We start from the raw sequence: 20,532 nt of genomic DNA, 5'->3' as shown, positions 1-20,532 counted from the left end.
ACATAAAATACTGGAGTAACTTGGCCGGTGAGGTAGCATTCTGGAGAACATGGGTAGCTGATGTTCTGCATCGGTACCTTTCGACAGACTGAGTGCGAGGGTGGGGGAAAGAAAGCATGAAGATTGATGGGATGTGTATGCCCTGTGTACACTATGATGATTATGTCACCTGCCCACTCTCAACCGAAAAACTATTAACATATAAAGAGCTCCTGTCCCCATGACCTACACAAAGCTTTCATTTCAAGCAACACCTTTTCATTCTACAGGACACTACAGAAGAGGCGCAGTCGTCTTTCTTACAGTTTTGCTTTCTTCCCAACCAATTGTTCAAGCGCTTTTGATTGCAACATGCGCCTTAATTTAGTTCAACAAAGAAACTGACAAGTTACTAAAGAACCTTTAATTGAAAGGTGATCCACCAGAGTGGTATAGACTTTTTGACAGCCAAAACATGCACAGGAAGATCCCGTTGCACGACTCTCCGTGTGTTGTGATCCTCCCAAATTGTTTCTTGACAGTACTTTGCGGAGGTGCTGCGATATCTCTTTATTTTTTTTTCCAGCCTCTTGGCCAATGTTTTCCATTGAACTAACATCACTAAAGACAGATTATTTGTTCATCATAGTACTGCTGCTTGTGGCAGCTTGCTTGGACAAATTGGTCATTGTATACGTTACAACAGTGACTAAAGACACTTAGTAATCTGTGCCATAAAAAGTAGATCATTGTGTAAATGCAGAATAAAGATGAGTTGTCTAGCCTAATCTCCGGGCCTTGACATCACTGAGTACGTAACCAAATAATTTTTCAATGTGAAGAAGAATGTTGTCACTACCACCCTTTCAGACCCTTACTACCATGTGGTTGAATTAAATTCTCCTCATCTAGCCTAAATTCTTCTACAAGTTACTAATGTTGAATCTTGACCTCTTTGGTAAAGTCTTGCTGTCCTTTCCATTTGGACTCATGCTGTCTGTTCGCTGGCCATCCACATGTGTAACAGGCAAGGCCATCATTTATTGCCTGTCCATTCCTACCTTTCAGCTGCTGCCTCTTTGAACCACTGCTGATGAACTCTTAGATTTAAATTAGATTTATGGAGAAGGATATGAATGGCCCAACAAAGATGCCCCCTTTGGCCAGGGAGTTCCAAGAGTCAGTTTCAGTGATGATGAAGGACTGGTGCTAAACTCACAAATCAAGATGTGTAGGAAGGAACTGCCAATGCTGGTTTAAACTGAAGGTAGACACAAAAAGCAGGAGTTACTCAGCGGGACAGGCAGCATTTTTGGAGAGAGGCATGGGTGACGTTTTGTGTCGAGACTCTTCTTCAGACTGGATCAAGATGGTGTGCAACTGGGAGGGGAACCCAGTTGCAGGTGGTGGTGTTTTGGGATTTGGGAGGATACTTTGGGGTATCCTAGAAGAATAAATGCAAAAGATGATCCGTACGTCAGACAGTTTAGCCTGGCGGTTGAAGGAATGAATGTTTAGGCTTGTGTCTCGGATGTTGATGCTACATCCTAAGTGGTTTTGAGATCCTTTGATGTTCTCGGAACTGCACTCATCCAGATAATCATCCTGATGAGGTCTCAGGATCCCCTTTTGCCCTCAGATCCCCTTTAATCTTCCCCTTCTCACCTTAAACCTGTGCCCGCAAGTTTTAAACTCCCCTTTCCTGTGAAAAAATTGTGACTATCTACCCCATCTTTGGCCCGGATAGGTCACCTTATAACTCAAGTCCAGTCCATTCCCGGCTCCTGAATGAATGTTTTCTGCACCCTATCATGCTCGACCGCATCCTTTGTCAGTGCAGTTACCCAGTCTGGTTTGTAGGCTAATTGGCTTCAGCCAAATTGTAAATTGTCCTTAGTGTATAGGATAGTGCATGGGGTGATTACTGCTAAGCACCGGGCTGAAGGGCCTGTTTCCATGTTGTGTCTCTAAAGTTTAAGGTGTAAAATAAAGTAAAGAACAACTCTATGACTCAGACTTGGCAACAAATTAGTTGAAGTGCCTGTGAGTGCAATTGGTAAGACAAGTGTCTTCTGTTATTAGTTTTCAGATTGCTGCATCATTGAGCAAAGAGCTCTGTGCTCTGGTGTTCGGTCTCAACACATTTCTGGCCACCATCTTAAAAACCATCATCACCCTCATCATTGCGGACAAGCGGGGGCTGGGACTACACGTAAACAACCAGGTACGTGTCAGGCTGAGTGTGTTGAGCTTCTCCCCGTAATTCGGATGACAGGAAGATGGATGAACTGTAATTCTCGCACATCACTAAGGAAACCTTAAAATGAACAATGCATGCAATCCTGGGCTCTGTTCCTTTGCAAAGGGGGCGAGTCTGTGGAACGGACACACAGGAATAATTTAAGGGAGATACAAGAGACTGCAGATGCTGGAGTCTTGTAAAAAGAAACAGGTAGATCTGTGGAGGAAGGGACTTTTTTTCATGTGGGGAAGTTTGGATTCTTCTCTGAGGGCAAAGAGAAGGTTAAAGAGAGATTTAATTGAGACTAGACTAAGTGGGACCCATTGGGTCCCTGTCACACGGGAGGCCTGATCCCCCAATGCAATCGTTCCCTAACGCAATATTCCACCACTCACCCGTTCCCCCAATGCAATCCGTCCCCCCAATGCAATATTGCGCCACTAACGCATAACCCAACTGCACAGGCACGGCTCATTTCCTCTCATCCCCAGCACTCCCTCCCCTTCCTCTTCACCCTCCCTCTTCTTTCCCCTCTCCTCCTCCCCTCCCCATCTATCCCTCACCTCTACCTACATCTCCATTCCCCTACCCTCAGTCACTCCCTCCCTCCATAACTCCTCTGCGCTCCCCACCGCCCTCCTCTCCCTCTATTTCCCCCTCCTCCCCCACTCTCCTCACCTCCCGCACTTTCCCCCTCCCTCCCCCTTCCTCTCCCTCAATCTCCCCACTATTCCTCCTCACCTCCCCAGTATTTTCCCCTCTCCACCCCTCATCCAATCTCTCCCTCACCTCTCCCTCCCTCTCCTTTCCCATACCCTCAGTCACTCCCTCCCTCCCTCCCTCCATCCATAAAAAGCAGCATCTGCAGTTCCTTCCCTCACAGGTCATTCATTGTTAGCTGTGGTTTAGATCCATTTGACTTGACGATTGGACCAGTTTGCATCGTGTGTGTGTGTGCGCAAACTGCTCGGCCATCCTGCAACCCAACTCACCCTTTCTCTCTCTGGCCACTCTTGCTCAGCTACCACTCGGCCCATCCCCGTCCTGCCCGCCCGCCCGCTGCTGCCGCTTGTCCTGTCCCCACCCTGCCCATCCGCCTACCTGCTCGCTACCGCCGCTGGGCCATGAGGGGGGATGGAGTTGGTGTTTGGCACGGTGGGCACCACTAGTTTCGATGAGCTGGTGGATAAGAGCTCAACCGAGAAGGCCGTGAGGTGAGTTACCACAACAGCGGCGGTGGAGGAGATGGACGTGGGGGGACGGGTAGATGGGGCCGCCATTGCAGCAGAGTGCGGGCGAGGGAGAGGGGTGAGTGATAAGGGGAGAGAGACGGGACCAGGGCCTCCACTGGGCTTCCACTGAACACCCCATGGCCGTCGCCGGTGGTGGGGGAGACGATAGACAAGTTACTGTGAGGAGGGGCGAGAGGAGTTTGTGAGTGAGGCGGGACAGGCCGCCGCCAATGGGGCAGGAAGGGGCGTTGCCATCCCAGCCGTGGCTTTGACTGACAGGAGAAGAGACCAATCTGCATGGCGCTGACTGAAGGAATCTGTGCACACGCGCTTTAAAATGTTTTAAACCTCGATAACTTACAATATACCACCGATCGGAACGCAACTTGTTGCACTCGCAGCACTGGAAAACGGTGTGCAATCTGCCGGGAAAATCGTAGCGTTATCGCGTACCGTTTTCGCGCAAATAGAAAAACCGCGCAAACCCCAGAAGAGCACAAGAACAGAGTTTTAGTTATGTATAGATGTACAAACGCCTGACATCTTTTAATTGGGTAAACAATGAAAAACATGCAGTTGGTAAGAAAGAAACAGCCGTGAGGGTAGGTCTTCAACTTGAAATATTGTATGATTTACTTTCCACAGATGCTGCCTGACCTGCTAGGTGTTTAGTGCATTTTCTGTTTTTATTTCAGTTTTTCATCTTGTGCAGTTTTTTTTATTGTCATTATCTAGAAGAGTTTAAATTTTAGCCAATCTAGCATGGGAGTGATTCCAGTCACAACAATCAAAAGCAATTTGGGGGGAAATTGAGAAAAGATGTAATTTGGAACTAATTATATCAATATGGATAGGGGGATGTGAGCCATAGGATGATGGACTTAGATGGGCATCTTGGTCAACATGGATGAGTTGGGCCAAATGACCTAATATCGTACTGTATGACTCAAATTAAACAATGCTTTTGAAGCAGAGCTGTGGTGGACCACATAACCTGATCATGGGCTACACGATCCTTTAAAGCCTTTGTCCTGCTCCCCACAGGTTTGCACAGCCCCCACCTCCTCTCCTGTACACACGGTCTACACCCCTGAATCAGGACACACCCTGTCCACACAGCGTGCTCCGTTACCAGTGCTCTTTGAGATGAGGCACTAAATCAGGATTCCCTACTTGCTCCCTGTGCAACTGACCCCGTGTGAAGAGCAAGGAGGTTCTCCGCCTAATTCTAAACTCTCAAGCAGTGTATATTCTGTTAAACAGTTTGGGATCTTCCTGTGTAGAGATTGCCTGCTGTGATGGAACGTGATCATGTAAGAGCACACTGCAACATCCCAGGGTCACTGAGTTTGTTTTATCTTGGTATGTGATAGACATGAGCTGTTTCTTTTCTCTGGCACTGCACTTTGACACGCTCCGAAGCTTCGGCTTTGGGACAGGAAAGGCAAGTGTTTTGAGTAAAATATAAATAAACATCCCGCCGCACCCTGCAGTGGCAGGGGAGGGATTCTGAGCCCGAGGCGACCACAGGGGATTGTTAGCCCACGCTCTGTGGTCAACAGGCCCCACTTCCTGTTTTTACCAAGAGGTGAGGCAGGCACTTCAACTCCACTGGTCAGCGAGGGCCTTCGGAGACCATGCAAGGATGAGATGAGAGTTGCAGCATAATCCTTGTGCCTCACTACCGAGGCCTCAAAATGATCAGCGCCTGTAATGCTGGACACCTTTCTTACAGGCCTTAATCATCTTCACCATCGTCACAACAACTGTTGTGATCAGGCTGCTCTTATCAGGCAACTGAACCATCCTAAATGAATGAATGATACTTTATCATCACACGTAATATGTCACAGTGAGGTTCTTTGTTTTGCACACACAAGGTATGCAAAGAGTTGCCACATATAGGGCGCCAACAATGTTACAAAGTATTCCATTTAGTCCCCAATGGTCCCCTTTGTTTTCAGCAGTCCCCCTCCTCCCCACCCCCAAGCCAGGTCCCTATCCTATCAACAACTAGAGTGTAGTCTTGAGCTACTATCACCTCATTGGAGACTCTCGGACTTTCTTTCATTGGACTTTATTTTGCACTAAACATTCTTCACGTTATTCCCTTCCTTGATTGTGATCAGGTATTGTTTTTCCGTTGACTGGTTAGCACGCAAAAGTTTTTCACATGTGACAACAAACTTGGGAGCAGGGACTATCGCTGGCTGGGCTTGTCGGATGATGATTAATGTAATTCTTGGATGACTTCCAACCAGCTCCCAGTAGCCCCTCTAAATCCCACACCCTTTCCCAAGATCCCATTCATTCTGGCAGCTCCTTCTCCCATCGCAGTGAGCGGAGAGGTGTGTTACTTACACTTGACTCAATCCTTGCCCTCCAGTCCCACATTTGAAGCCTTGGGAGGGTCAAAGTGCAGTCTCGGAGAACGATCGAGCTCGTGACATCCTCCTTGTCCCTAGGATGTGGCTGTCAATCTGCATTGAACAGCAAGGAAGTTTAGAGTCAAGGAGACTGCATCACCGAAACAGGCCCTTCATCCCACTAATTCCACGCTGATTCGCAAAATCCTGTTTATGCTGATTTGATTTTATTCACCTTCTCAACAATTAGTCCCTGCTTTTAACACTCAACTAGTCTGAAGAAGAGTCTCGACCCGAAACGTCACCCATCCCTTCTCTCCAGAGATGCTGCCTACCGCTGAGGTACTCCAGCATTTTGTGTCTATACGTATTAGGGGATGATTTACAGCAGCCAATTAACCTATTGACCCACACGTCTTTGTCATGTGGGGGGAAACCGAAACACACAGAGGAAACGTATAAACTTCATGCAAGGAACACCTTGTGTCAGAAATGAACTCTTGTCTCTAGCACAGTGAGGAAGCGACTCTACTAACTGCGTGACTGTGTGCCCCGAGTGTTTTCATCTGATCATAAGAGGGTATTGTTTCCAGTGGGAGGAGATGGTAACACAGAGGACAGACACAGTTGAAAGATTCAAAAGCGACCTGAGTTAGAGTCCAGTTGCTCATTTAAAACCTAAAAGTTTACAGTGGTGAATTCAGTTTGATAATACATCTGAGAGATGCCTTGGGCTAGTCTACAGTGTTAAAGACACTCTGTAAATACATGCTGTGTCAGTCCTTTGTTGAAACATGAGGTTGACAATACCAAGCATTATCAACCTTGGGTTTGAATCCTTGTGGGATTAATCATATGTATAAACACGAGCCCTCAACAGTACGAATGAGCGCAACCCAGTCCGCAAATGAATAATGAAATGAACAAATGCTTAATTTGTTCACCAGAGCTATAATTCTGCAGCTGAACATGTGTTTCGAGCAGAATAGTTATGAATAATCCCTTAGTGGAGGAATTATCAACCTTTATCAAAAATGTTCACCGATATTCATGGGATCGTTGGATTTAACAGTGAAAACATTTTGTAGGAATATAGTTTTATTGAAAGCAGAATTGTTAACCAGAGGTCACAGATTAGGAATTGAAAGGTGATTGAGATATTATTTTGTTACAAACCAGGAAGCACCTCCTAATTCATAGAATTAGACTTTAGTTTATAGAGATACAACAAGAAACGAGGCCCTACGACCCACCATGTCCACACTGATCACCCCATACACAAACACTATCCTACACATTAGGGACAATTTTACAACTTACCAAAGTCAATTAACCTACAAGCCTGTAGTTCTTTGGAATGTGGGAGGAAACCGGAGCACCCGGAGAAAACGCACGCAGTCACAGGGAGAACATACAAACTCTGTACAGACAGCATCCGTGGTTAGGATCGAACATGGGTCTCTGGCGCTGTAAGGCAGCAATTCTACCATGCCACATGTGCCACTGTGCTATACAATTGTGTGGCTCAACTCCCCTTACACTTTCCCTGTCTAAATACTTGCCAAATGCCTTTTAAATTGGCCGGTGATAAAGAGAATTCCTAAATGGAATTGGAATAAGGCTGTGAAGGTGAAATGTATCCAGAGCTGTGGTGTTAGTGCAGGGAAATAGACCAATTTGGTAGCTGTGTCTTCAGTATTGTGTCATCATTCCACAGTGTGCGTACATTCAGTCATCTGAATGTGACTGACTTTAGTCATAACTTTGGCCTGATGGGAGAGGGGACAACTAAATAATCCTGGAGATGATCCTTGACTGCTTTCCTGAGGCAGCGTGAAGAATGAAGGGAGTCAGTGAGGTGGGGGGGTGAAGGAGGAAGGGGAGATTGGTTTGTGTGATGAACTAGGTGGCATTGACAATACTCTGCAATTTCTTATAGTCTTGGGGAGATTAGTTATCATAACAGGCTGACCTTGTACGGTGCACCTACAGTAATTGGTTGGATCACTCGAGACATGATAAATTGCCTTAGCCTTCTGGGGAATAGAGTATTGATGGGGTATAGGGTAGATAGTCAAAATATTTTTCCTATAATAGGGATATCAAAGCAAGAAGGCGCAGGTTTAAGGTGAGAGGAAGGAGATTTACAATAGATCTGAGTATTTTTTTATATCGAGAACGCGAATGATAAGTGGAATGTGCTGCCAGAGGATCAGATAATCACTGTCTACGAGGCATTTAGACAGAAAGGCATTGAAGCATACAGTTGTTAAAGTGGGCTAATGGGATTGGCATCGATGGGCAAAAAGGTTGACATGGACATGGTGGCCCATTTCTCTGCTTTCCATCTCTATGAGATCAGTGAGGAAAAGCAGGTGAGGGGAGCAATGTGGGAGTAAAAAACAGCCAGAGCTGGTGAGACCTTCCACAGCTGAGGTTGATGCACCATTCATCAATTATTCACAAAATATTGCTCATGTCGGTGGCATTGGCCCAAGATGTTGTGGGTACAATGTGTTCCTGCAGAGCAACCCAGAGACCTGGAGTCATGAGTTCAAAAATCTCACTATGGAGGTTTAAATTTTATTGATTAATTAAGTATGGAGTTATGAAAACACTTATATTGGCAATGATAACCTCATAGCCAGTAGACTCTTGTTCACTAATGCCTCACAGGGAAGGAATTACCTGAGATCTGACCAAGATCGTGACAAAGATCGATAGTCAAGAATCATAGGTGTTTTATTGTCATATCATAAGATCATGTGATAGGAGTAGAATTAGGCCATTTGGCCCATCAAGTCTACTCTGCCATTCAATCATGGCTGATCTATCTCTCCCTGCTAACCCATTCTCCTGCCTTCTCCCCATTGCCTCTGACACCCTTACTAATCAAGATATGTCCCAGACAGAACAATGAAACTACATATAAACATAAAGACAAACTATAATAGTGCAAAAAGACAATGCCCCCAAGTCTATGTATTTCAGAACTTATTTCGAGGTTATAGTGTTTAACAGCCTGAAGAATAAGATTGAGTCCTGACATAAAATACTCCAAGGGGTTTGACTGCATAGATGCTAATGAGATGGGGAATCTAGAGTTAGAAAGCATCTTGTAAAGAGATAATTCATTATGAAATATTCCCATACTAATGACCATTTCAACTTATCAAATCCATGGCATCTCACTGAGTAATACCATCACTCCACTAAATTTCTGTAAGCTATTATTTCCATATTCCCATCAACTTCCCCCCAGATTCTTATGCTCATACTCAGGGCAATTTAGAATGACCAATTCAAAAACAAACCAACACCAACCCAAAAGTGTTGGGATGTGGGAGGAAACCGGAGTGCCTGTGAGAAACCTACAAACTCAACTAGTCTGAAGAAGACACAGAACGTGCAAACTCCACAGGAACAGCACCAGAGATGAAGAGTGAACCCAGCTTTCTGGCACTGTGAGGTAGTGGCTCTACTAGCTGCATCAGTGGGCCACGCTTCTCAAGGTAAAGAGTTGGTGCAAGATTAAAATGAAGAGGAATTTCTATCCTGTGGAGAGTGGTGAGTCTTAGGACACCTAACTTCCAGGCAGCTCCTGAGGCAGATTCAATGAGCCCATTCCAAGCCAGGAAAGGACTTGCCTAAAGGGGAATCCAGGGAATGGAGAACTGGCAGCGAAATGGAACTGGGAGCAAAGATCAGATCAATCTTCATTTTACTGGATAATGTTACTGGGTTGAGGGGCTGAATGGCCTTTTCCAGCTCTTTAGGCTCTGTATAATGGGCTGATGTTCAGCTAGAGGGCAGGTCAGGTATAGCATTGGGACACAACCCAAGCTTGTGAATTTGTCACATACTACCTTAATCGATTAGTACAGAATGTGCAGAATAGCCCACTGAGTCTATATGCAAGAGGCACTATTTTGGCACCGTTTTACCATAATGGCCAGTTGGAGCTGTCGGCTCCGTTCTGGTCGTCCCTCTCCTTGCACGGCCCTCTTCGGCCCTTGTTCTCCGGTGGGGTGCCTCCCACAGCCGGCCTTGAGGATGCAAACGGTTACCCCCCCACCCCTCACGGTTCTCCTTACTGGGCCCCTTGTCCAGTGTCCGCAGCCATCTCACTCCATCCTCCTCACCTCAGCTTCCCTAACCGGGCGGGTTCCCAGTTCCACGGTGGGCGGGCCAGGCATGCCGTTGGGATATGGCCGCGGCTTGCCAGGTATTCCTCCTCACTGCCTGCAGCTCACGGGGATACCTGACCACAACCTTGGGTCAGAATGCACACCTGCACCTGACAGAGACTGTAGGGCACAATAAGGTTTGTCCTGGGGTATCCAAACCCTTACACGGGGGGACAACTACACCTGTGAAGGAGAGCAGGGGAAAATAAAGCTAACTTGTTGCGAAATATTGTGTTATTTTTAAATATCGCTTTCTGGAGACGACAGGGAATGGAAGAAATGATGTGTTACAGTTGAGACATTTCTATGTTAACTCAAAGCTGTCATAAACTGAACCAGTCCCAGGTAGTAGTGGTTTAGTGCGGTCTTGAACACACAGGACATTAGATAATTCTCATATTCATTATAACAACCACAGTTAAATATCTTCATGGAGCACGAACGTTGCCAAAGCCACAATGTTTGAATAAACTGGCAGATGCTGGATTCTAGATATCCATGTTTTCCAACCAACCATCTGTTTCCCATAAATTACATTGAGCAGTGGCACATTAGTGGCAACAGTTAAAGTAAGTCTTACTTGTGTATTTTGTATTTTTGTGAGGCACAACATGTAACAACAGCATATTTTTATATATTTACGTATTTGTAGAAAGCTTCTATTGATCTCTGGCTGTAAGGTGTACCTCAGGGCTTTGATTGAATTGATTGATTGATTCAAAGATACAGTAACACTCAGCGGTTTAGGCAGCATCTGCAGAAGGAGAAACCAAGTTAAGGTTTGAGAAAAGCTGGTGGGAGGAATCTGTGATAGGACAAGACCAGATCAAACGGTTTGATGGGGCATTTAGGTGTTGATCATAGACTCAAAAAGCTAGAGTGACTCAGCGGAACAGGCAGCATCCCTGGAGAATTTCTTCAGCATTGTTGTCCATAGATGCTGCCTCACCCGCTGAGTTTCTCCAGCGTTTTTGTCTACCTTCGATTTTCCAGCATCTGCAGTTCCTTCTTAAACATCCGTGGAGAGACGCTGCCTGTCCCGCTGAGTTACTCCAGCTTTTTGTGTCTATCTTCGGTTTAAACTAGCATCTTCAGTTCCTTCCTACAGATGCTGATTATAGTTCATTTTGATACAGACAGAGAAAGCAAGTTACCTAAAATTAGAGAATTTGATATCTGGTTGCAATGTTAATGCAAAGAAGCATATTCATCATCTACCAATCCCATTCACCTTCCTTTTGGTTTAACCCTGTAGTGGATATTCCACTACCCATGCCTCCTCCGTGTTCTCTGCAACTAAAAATGACCATTTGTATCTATTGTTCCCAGTTTAGAGGAAGGATCTCAAACTGAGACATTAACTGTGTGTCTCTTTCCAGAGATGCTGTCCTGACCTGCTGGGTGTTTCCCGTAGTTCGGATTTTATTTCAGAATTTTGGCATCTGCGGTTTTATATTTGGTTCTCATTGACTAATTCTAGCAACTCTCTCTCTCTCTCCCACTCCACCACCCCGTTGCTCCCTCCACAGTTCTTCTTTTACATCGGCTACTTCTCGCTGCTCGCAGTCATCTACCTTGTGAGGGGACTCTACGTTTTTGGCTCCTACTACCGGGAGAAAAAAGCCCTACAGAAGGCGGAGGCGGAGGCGGCTGAGGATCCAGCGACGGAGCTCAATCAGACAGAGGATCACACGGCAGCGACACCCCCAAAGGCATGAAGTGGAGTTGGCCATCGTGGGTTGGTGGTGGTGGGGTGGGATGGGAACAATTTCTTGTGCCTTAAAGTAATATCATGGCAGGGGCAACAAAGCAAGAGTTTCTATTGGGAGGGGCGGAGTGTTTCTTTACTAGAACAAGAGAGAACAATTGTGTACGACAACACGGCAGCTTGGTCACATTCCCATTTTGAATGTTTGAACATCGAGAGCGCACAGGAAGATCCCAAGAGACCGACTTACTCCACACAGAAACACGATCAGTGCAGAGACGTCGCCGATCGCTGAGGCAATGGGGTCTGTGCGGAGGGGAGTGTGTGGCAGAGAAACGTTTCACAAGGGCCTTCAGCTTCTGCCCTGCACGCCCCACCCCCAATCAACCAATCTACCGACCGACCGACCGACCGACCTACGCCTGGTTTGCCAAGTCATTGTTCGGATCTGAACAGGACAGCCCGTCCCTGGCTTCTTGCCACTGACAATATGCAAGCCAAGAGCGCAATGAAACATTAAGTGAGTATGGAAGTGCAATGAAACGGAGGCAGGGAACACAATGAGTTTGATTACAATTAATCTGAAAAAACTCTTGCCTCTCGATGTGAAGATCTGCCGATTACTGCGGCTACTTCACTTACGAAGGGCAATAATTTCAAGCTGATGCACTTTAATATGTAAAAGAAAGGTTAATCTTTGTGCCGTTAATCCTAGCAGTCCTCTCCATGTGCGTCCTCCTCTTCTTGAGCTGACTGTGTCCAGTTTTCCCTCCTAACCCTGGCTGGTAAAGGGGTGCTGGGCGTGACTGACCACAGACAAAGAGCAGGAGATCTCCAGCTGAATTCGGGCAGATCAGTCTGATCCAAGTGCTCTTCCTCCCCCAACTTCTAAGGTGCTGTGTGTGTGTGTGTGTGTGTGTGCGTGCACACGTGTGTGTGTGTGTGTTTTTTTAGCACAGAACCATCCTAAAAGCTCAGATTTACTTGTTCTGCAAAAAGGTGAAGTCAGTCCAATTCCCCAGCTGGCAATCTCGCCAGCGAGAAACAGAAAGAATAAAACATAGCACATGATCCACTTTCAAGCTCAATTTGGAGTGAAGACCAAGTTGTTTGCATAGTAGCTTGTTCTAATCATAATACCGTGGCTACTGTTAAAACATCACTCCAGCTTGGTGAGTAAGATGCCGATGAAGTTTGATTAGCTATTGTTCATGAACAGAGTATTATAATATCGTATCTGCACTTTTGAAATGAATCCATTTCCATCAGCACTTTTGAACTTCAGACACCTCTCATCCATGATTTTCCGGATGGTATGCCAGCCAGCAAATTATTGTAACTTAATGAAACAAACACAGCAGTGAAGGAATGTTGAAAATGAGATTTGGGTTAGAGACAGGCAGGAGACATTTGGATTTTTTTTAAGAAAAAACTTAAAGCAAATAATATTTTTCATAATCTAAATTTCATGTTGCCTGTACGTTTGCAATTTTCTCCGCATATTTTTAATTATAGTTCTGAGATCTCGTCAGTCTGAGCTGGGCCTTAGTGAGCCATTGGTGTGGATATCCCTCACTGACTGGAAGCTCAGGAGAAGATCAGAATCAGAATCAGAATCAGAATGCTTTATTATCATTGCATGTGTCACATACAACGAGATTACTGTGTCTCTCCATTTAAAAGAACTTCAAACATTCACATACTCATACTTTTTACAGATCCACAGTCATTCAGGGATAACCTTCTTGAGTCAGGGTGTAAGTGTGGCCTAAAGCACAAATACATTTCCCCATTATCTTATTCCCAACTCTGGTTGGACATTTCCTTGGACGTTTTATCCCACGAGCTTTTGCCAGGGAAGGGATTGTGTTATAGAGCCTTCAGTCAGTTGTTATCACCATTTACATACTCTTCTGGTTGGTGTTCTGATCCTAGTGTAGTCACACTGCTTACTGCTTGTCCACTTGTAATTCCATGCAGAGCGGGTTGGCCATCTGTAGTTGGGCAGGAAAGGTCGTTTTCATTCACTTGTGGGACCTGAGTGATTCTTGACCTGCAACCCCTCACGTCCTTAATCCCTGTGACAAGCCTGGCCATTTCATAGGCTTTTCGATTTCTTCCACCTCATTAAACCAGTGGTATTTTCTTTTGTGTGACAATCCAGAAGTTCCTTGTTAGTGGTTCCAACTAATTTAAAAAGAGTTTTAGCTTTTGCAGCCCCTGCCGTGGGATTCAAACCCGTCGCCTCCCTCGGCCTGGGAACCAATTTTGACCCACTCTCCTTTTCAATCTCCTGTGCCTGGGGGTGCAGTGAAGCCTGCAGTCAGCAAAAACAAAATCTTCCCCTGCTCACAAGGGTTTGTGAAGTTACCCTGGGCAGAGTGTTTTGATTAGAAGTGAAGGAGTGAACCATGTTCTTTATTTAATTCAAAGGCAGGCTCGAGGAAACCACGTGGCCTGAGCCTGTTTTTGTAATGGGCACAGATTTTATTTTGGAACAAGGTTAACGTGTAGGAGTTGGTGGATTAAGGGCAGCGACCTGCTGAGGTCTTGAGGTTTCTCTGTGGGCGTTTGGGAGCTATGGCATCACTGCTCAGGATAAACACTGCTTTCCAAGCCAATGCCTCCTGGCATATTTATGCCACAGAAACATGTTGTAAACAAGAGCCCAATAGGCATTGAGCACTAAACCCGTGAACATCTGGTTTGCTTCATGCCATTGCCAATAATCACTTGTCTCCTGTCTCTCCCAATACTGCCCTCTCCTGTAGATCCCAGGTGGAGTGTAATTCCAGACAGCCAGGATAGGAAAATATCTCTTAAGTCACAACAACACAAGATATCAAGAGCAGGAGTTGACCACCAGACTCCTGAAACCTGCCCTGCAAGTCAATGTGATCATGGCTGATCGATGCTGACCTCAAATTATTTTCTGGGCCAGTCCACGTAACCCTCAATCCCCAGAACTGTCAAATATTTATTTACTGCCACTTCAAATATTTCCAATGACCCAGCCTCCACCACCCGCAGCAGACATTTCCAAACTCCCCCCCTAAAAGAAAACAAAAACGCTTTTAAATTGACATCATGTTCTGCACAAACATTGTGGACCAAAGGGCCTGTTCCTGTGCTGTACTATTCTATATTCTAGATGATCAGCCCCGTATCTTGAAACTGTGTCCCCTTGTTTGGGACTCTCCCACGAATGAAAATATCTTGACATTTACTCTGTCATATATTTCAATCAGAACACCCCTTCATTCTTTTACCTCCTAACCTATTTAGCTCCTCCGTGTCCGCAAAGAAGATCATCCTTATCTCAGTTCCAGCATGCTGGCCTATGACTTAGAAGGTTGTGAATTCAAGGTTCTTCCCTTCATTTAAACAAACAGAACTAGAGAAGCTCTTCCATTGTGCTGCGTGACAGTGGCGTAGTTAGTTGGATTCAATCCCTACTGTGGACGATGTCTGCATGGGGTTTCCTTGCTTTCCCTTTGACTCCATGTATTTCCTTTGGGTGCTCCAGTTTCTTCACACACAGAGTGATGAATCTCTGGAATTCTCTGCCACAGAAGGTAGTTGAGGCCAGTTCATTGGCTATATTTAAGAGGGAGTTAGATGTGGCCCTTGTGGCTAAAGGGATCAGGGGGTGTGGAGAGAAGGCAGGTACAGGATACTGAGTTGGATGATCAGCCATGATCATATTGAATGACGGTGCAGGCTCAAAGGGTCGAATGGCCTACTCCTGCACCTAATTTCTATGTTTCTATGTTTCACACTTCCCAAAGATGAGCAGGTTGGTGGGAGTTGATGGGAATGTGCAGAGAATGAATTGGGAGATTAATGCAGGATTGGCATAGGCTTGATGGGCTGATGGGCCTATTTCCATGCTCTTGGACAAGTGGCCCCAGCTGAAGTCCTTAGGGGAGCCCATTGCTCTCTCACATAAACGATTCAAGGATTCTTCTTCGAAGATCACCATTATTAATATTGTCCATAACACCGTTTGTCCACCTTAGGTCAATATACAGGATCCTTTACATCCACCTGAGGTGAATGATGACACTTTAATATAAATAGTCACCCAACAGACCAGACCTCATCAGTATCTCAGCATGGTGCTGCTGTCAGAGCCTAGACTGCCCTGGTGATGGGCTCTGAACCAACATCTTCACACTCAGAGGCAAAAATTACCTTTAATGCTGTCAAAGTTTGCACTCGTATCTTGCAGTAATCAGCTCTGTTTTTTAACGGTACAGAAATTCAAAGCACTCCAGACCTCAAAGGACATAAACCAACACTACAAATGATTGCAGCTCAGTGCTGTATGTATGCAGGGATAGATAATATAACTTTCTGTATGTATTAATCGTGTGAGTTGTACAATGGAATGGCAAGATAAGCCAACATTTTGCCAGCATTCCAGGGCCAGTCCCGTGCAAGACATAGTAACAGGAAGCAGGGCTTGCACTGGGCAGGACTGAGGTCAAGAGCACAGATAGGTTTAAAGAATGTGGGAGACAGAAAAAGTACGGGATAGAAGCATAAATGACACTTGAATAGCAAGGCTTTATGTTGCGAACTTGGTGCAATATATACAATTCTCCAGCATGTGCAGCCACTGCTTGCTAATTTCTTTAATTTGTCTCTCCTTCAGTAAACAATAATATAGCTATGCAAATCAGCAACTTGCTGGCCTGCATTGGTTTCACCAGGCTGGGTAAATCAACGCTTCCGGATAGTCAGTGGTGATGGAGTGACAGTTCTGTTTCAGAGTTACTGGTCGTGGATTTATTCGGACACAGTCTTCTTCATCGGAAGATCCTCGTTGATTCTAGTCTGTGTTCTGAGTTGGCTGATGAGGCCAATGTAGGAACTGCAGACTCTTCCCAGAGGGGCAGTGGGTGGGTAGCTTGCGGATGGTGCGTCTCTTCCGTCCGTCCGTCCGCCCGTCGCCTACATTGGGCACTCCCGCTGCAAGACCTCGAGGTTCTCAATATCATCCCGAATGATCCTCCTCCACTTTGAGTGATCCTATGCCAGGGATTTTCAGGAGTCATAGCGGCATTTATTCAACGTGGCTTTGAGAGCTTCCTTAAATCAATCCGTCTGTCCAGCTGACAATCTCCTCGGACTTGAGTGTCTGCTTCAGGAGATTAGCGTTATGCTTGCAAATGTCACAGTCTTCACAATGGAGATAGCTGAGTGTAACTAGGTCTCAGCATCAGGGGACTGGGCCAGGGATGGGACGTTTATGTTGGTTCACTTAAACTGCCCGTGGATTTGGAGGATGTTGTAGAAACATTGGTGGTATCTTTTCAGTGCCTTGAGTTGTCTGTTGAAGATAGCCCAGGTCTCAGCAGCATATAGTGGGCAGGGATCACTGCCATCTGATAGACGTTGGCTGAGCTTGGCTCAGGTCTAACCCCCTGTTTAACACTGACTATTGTATCATTTGTTGCTTGTAAAGTCAATGGTAGTGGCAAAGTTATCCCTAGAAGTCATTCTGTTACCTGATCACTCTCACAATCACCTTTTTTATGGCGTAGTCACAGCCCGTTTCACGATACAGCAAATTGCCTTTGCGCTAGGCAGTGTCCGATGATTGCCTCCCATCTGTCTTCCCACCACAGCTCTACGGGTAAATGCATTTCATCTTAAAGCTCGGTTTTATAAGTTAGAAATAAACGTAAAACACAATGCAATTTTTACCTGCAGTATTGTGTAAATAAACTTCTTTGCAATTGTATCAAAATAAATCTGTAACACATTAAGCTAAAATATGTTGCGGGATTACTGGAATTTTTGCATCTGACTGCACAGTCCGACACTTGCACTGTTCCCGATTCTTCCTGCATTGTATTATGTTGTATTATGTGCGCACAACAATTGTTTTATGTGTTGGGATTATGAAGTATCTGTACCTCATTAGCCAATGCCCTGGAATTGTCTTGGACTGTTTTCCTCCCTGTCCTTCCCCATTCTTACACCAGTTCCAAATGTCCTTCCCAAATCCAGAATCTTCCAGAACCTTCCAAAGCCCTTTGCGGCCAATGAGGTTCTTCTTTAGTTTAGTTTAGTTTAGTTTTTAGTTTAGTCTGAAGTGTAACATTGTTTAAAGAAGGAACACAGGCAGCAAGACGTTAACAAGCAGCATTGTGCTAAAAGCCAGCTCATTGGTGTTGGTGAAATTGGCTGAGCAATAATTATTGACCAGGGCTTCAGGGAGAAGACCCCTGCGTTTCTCAGATATAGGACCTCCAGTACATCCACATCTTATGTGAAACACAGCGCCCCTGGCAGTGCAGTGCTCCTGCAGAACTGCAGTGGCAGACTTGACCTATGTCGGAAGGAACTGCAGATGCTAGTTTACACCCGAGATAGACACAAAATGCAGGAGTAACTCAGTGGGTCAGACAGCATCTCTGGAGCATTTCCAGTCACTCCAGTATTTTGTGTCTAGCCTTGACCTTCTGCTTCCTTCTCTGGAGTTGTAGCCACTTAACTTGGCAAACAGATTTAACAACTGTGGCACGGCTGACCTCTAAGTAAATGGTCAGCTACCTCATGAGAACGTGGCAGTCAATAACTGCCATTTTATTCCAGACCAGCACAATTGGAAAGACCCCACCTTCCTTGTGTCACATGCTGCATAACGCTATCCGGTAAAAAATGTTGCACTTTTCATTGGCTAATGAGAAAAACCGTACAAGGACGCGGTAAAGAGGTTGCGTGAGAGTGTTGTGCAAACACTGTCTGTGGAATGGAACCTCCCGCCTGCTTACAGCATTATAGAAGTTGCCCAAGTCTCAACATATCCAATGATACCAGAGGCTAGTTTAAGCAGTATTATTTTTTACGTGTGCAATTATTGTAACTTAAACCAATCCACAATTTTTAAGCGTTTAAGATTTTTAAGCTTTATTGCTGATTATTTTTTCTCTATATGCAATAGTATATTTTGCATTGTAATTATTGATTTATTAATAAACAAAGTATGGAATTTATTAAAGTTTCACAAGTCTGGTTCTTTTTATGTCTTTTTTCGTTTTGTTTTTAAGGGGTTGTTTCGTACAAAGAGAATCAATGGTTTTTGCTGTGTTTAAAAGAGACGTGGTTTAAAGGATAGTTTGTACTGGTCTGCCAAGGCCTGTGGGATCTCCCAGTTGCTAACCATTTTAACCCCTTCCCATTCCCATACTGACCTCCCTACCTGGGCCTCCTCCATTGCGAGAGTGAGGCCACACACAAACTAGAGGAACCAAGGTGGCGCAGCGGTAGAGTTGCTGTCTTACAGGGTCAGGGACCCGGGTTCGATCCTGACTACGGATGCTTGTCTGTACGGAGTTTGTACATTCTCTCCATGATCTGTGTGGGTTTTCTCTGGGATTTCTGGTTTCCTCCCACACTCCAATGACATACAGGTTTAGAAACATAGAAACATAGAAACATAGAAACATAGAAATTAGGTGCGGGAGTAGGCCATTCAGCCCTTCGAGCCTGCACCGCCATTTAATATGATCATGGCTGATCATCCAACTCAGTATCCCGTACCTGCCTTCTCTCCATACCCTCTGATCCCCTTGGCCACAAGGGCCACATCTAACTCCCTCTTAAATATAGCCAATGAACTGGCCTCAACTACCCTCTGTGGCAGAGAGTTCCAGAGATTTGTAGGTTTGTAGGATAATTGGCTTGGCATAATTGTAAATTGCCCCTAGTGTGTAAAGGATAGTGTTAGTATGCATGATTCGCTGGCCGGTGCAGTGTGGGCTGGAGGAGCTGTTTCTGCGCTATATCTCTAAAACTGAAATTAAAAAAAACAGCATTCCATATTTTGCATGAGTGGCTTACATTAGGAATGAAAATTGGATTCTCTAATTTTAGGTAACTACCCAACAAACAACCCCTAAACCCCCACCCCCTTTTCTCCTCCCCTCTCTTCCCTGTGGCCCACCTCTGCACACATTTCTCCCACAATCCTGCCATCCTTTCACCTTCTCTACATCCCCTTCCATCTGTATCACATCCTCTGGCTTCACATTTCACGCCTCTTATCTCACAACCATTTGTCTTTTCATCTCTGGCCCTAAACCGCTAAGTTACACCAGCAATTTGGGTTGTTTTTTATAAAGCATTGTCTGGGCCCCAGCTGGTGTGTGTTCATTTCTAGGTAGTAGTCTAGGAAGGATGCTGAGGTTTCAGAGGAGGCACAGAGTTGATTTATCAAGAGTAATTACTGGCTTGAGGGACTTCAGTTTTGTAGAGGGACCGGATGGGACGAGAGGTTAAGTGGAAGTTTAACAGATTTGTTTGGACAGATATTCTTCTCAGCGGCAGGAGAATCCTTTTTCAGCAGGATGTAGGTTGTTATAATCTTGAACACTCAAAGTCCTGTCCCATTTAGGCGACCTAATCCGCGAGTTCTGACGAGTTTGCCCTCGACTCATACTCACAACATGGTTGACACAAGGTCGTAGGAGGTCTTCATAACTCTCCTTCATGCTCAAGAGTGGTCTCCGCATACTCGAGGCCTCAGCTAGGTCGCGGCGTTTTTTTCAATATGTTAAAAAATGCTCTCGAGTTAAAAAAGGTCGCCATGGAAAAAATCGATATTTTATTTACTTGTAGGTTTAGTCGTAGTAGGTCGGCATGTTAATCGTGGGTAGTCGACGGTAGTCAAAGGTAGTCGTAGATAGTCTTCATCATAGTCGAAGGGAGGTCGAAGGAGGTCATCTTCACTCTCCACTATTCGGTGTCCAATTTCCCGAAGTTAGTCATAGCTAGTCGTAGCTAGTCGAAGCTGGTCTTCTACATA

The 20,532-nt window shown here is 45.3% G+C and overlaps 1 protein-coding gene across 1 annotated transcript in view; it reads left to right on the top strand.

Moving 5' to 3' along the window:
• Positions 1–18,717, top strand: part of slc19a1 (solute carrier family 19 member 1) — a 49,466-nt gene extending 30,749 nt beyond the window's left edge. Inside the window, exons 5-6 of the mRNA XM_055638410.1 lie at positions 2,062–2,203; positions 11,536–18,717. Coding sequence (XP_055494385.1) covers positions 2,062–2,203; positions 11,536–11,724 — 331 coding nt within the window. The 3' untranslated portion in view covers positions 11,725–18,717. The remainder of the gene's footprint in view (positions 1–2,061; positions 2,204–11,535) is intronic.
• Positions 18,718–20,532: the final 1,815 nt, after the last annotated feature.

Source organism: Leucoraja erinacea, chromosome 7 (assembly GCF_028641065.1).
Source record: "Leucoraja erinacea ecotype New England chromosome 7, Leri_hhj_1, whole genome shotgun sequence".
In the NCBI taxonomy this organism is placed as follows: domain Eukaryota; kingdom Metazoa; phylum Chordata; class Chondrichthyes; order Rajiformes; family Rajidae; genus Leucoraja; species Leucoraja erinaceus.
Note: the sequence above shows the minus strand (reverse complement) of the source record. Positions and strands in the feature narration are given on the sequence as shown.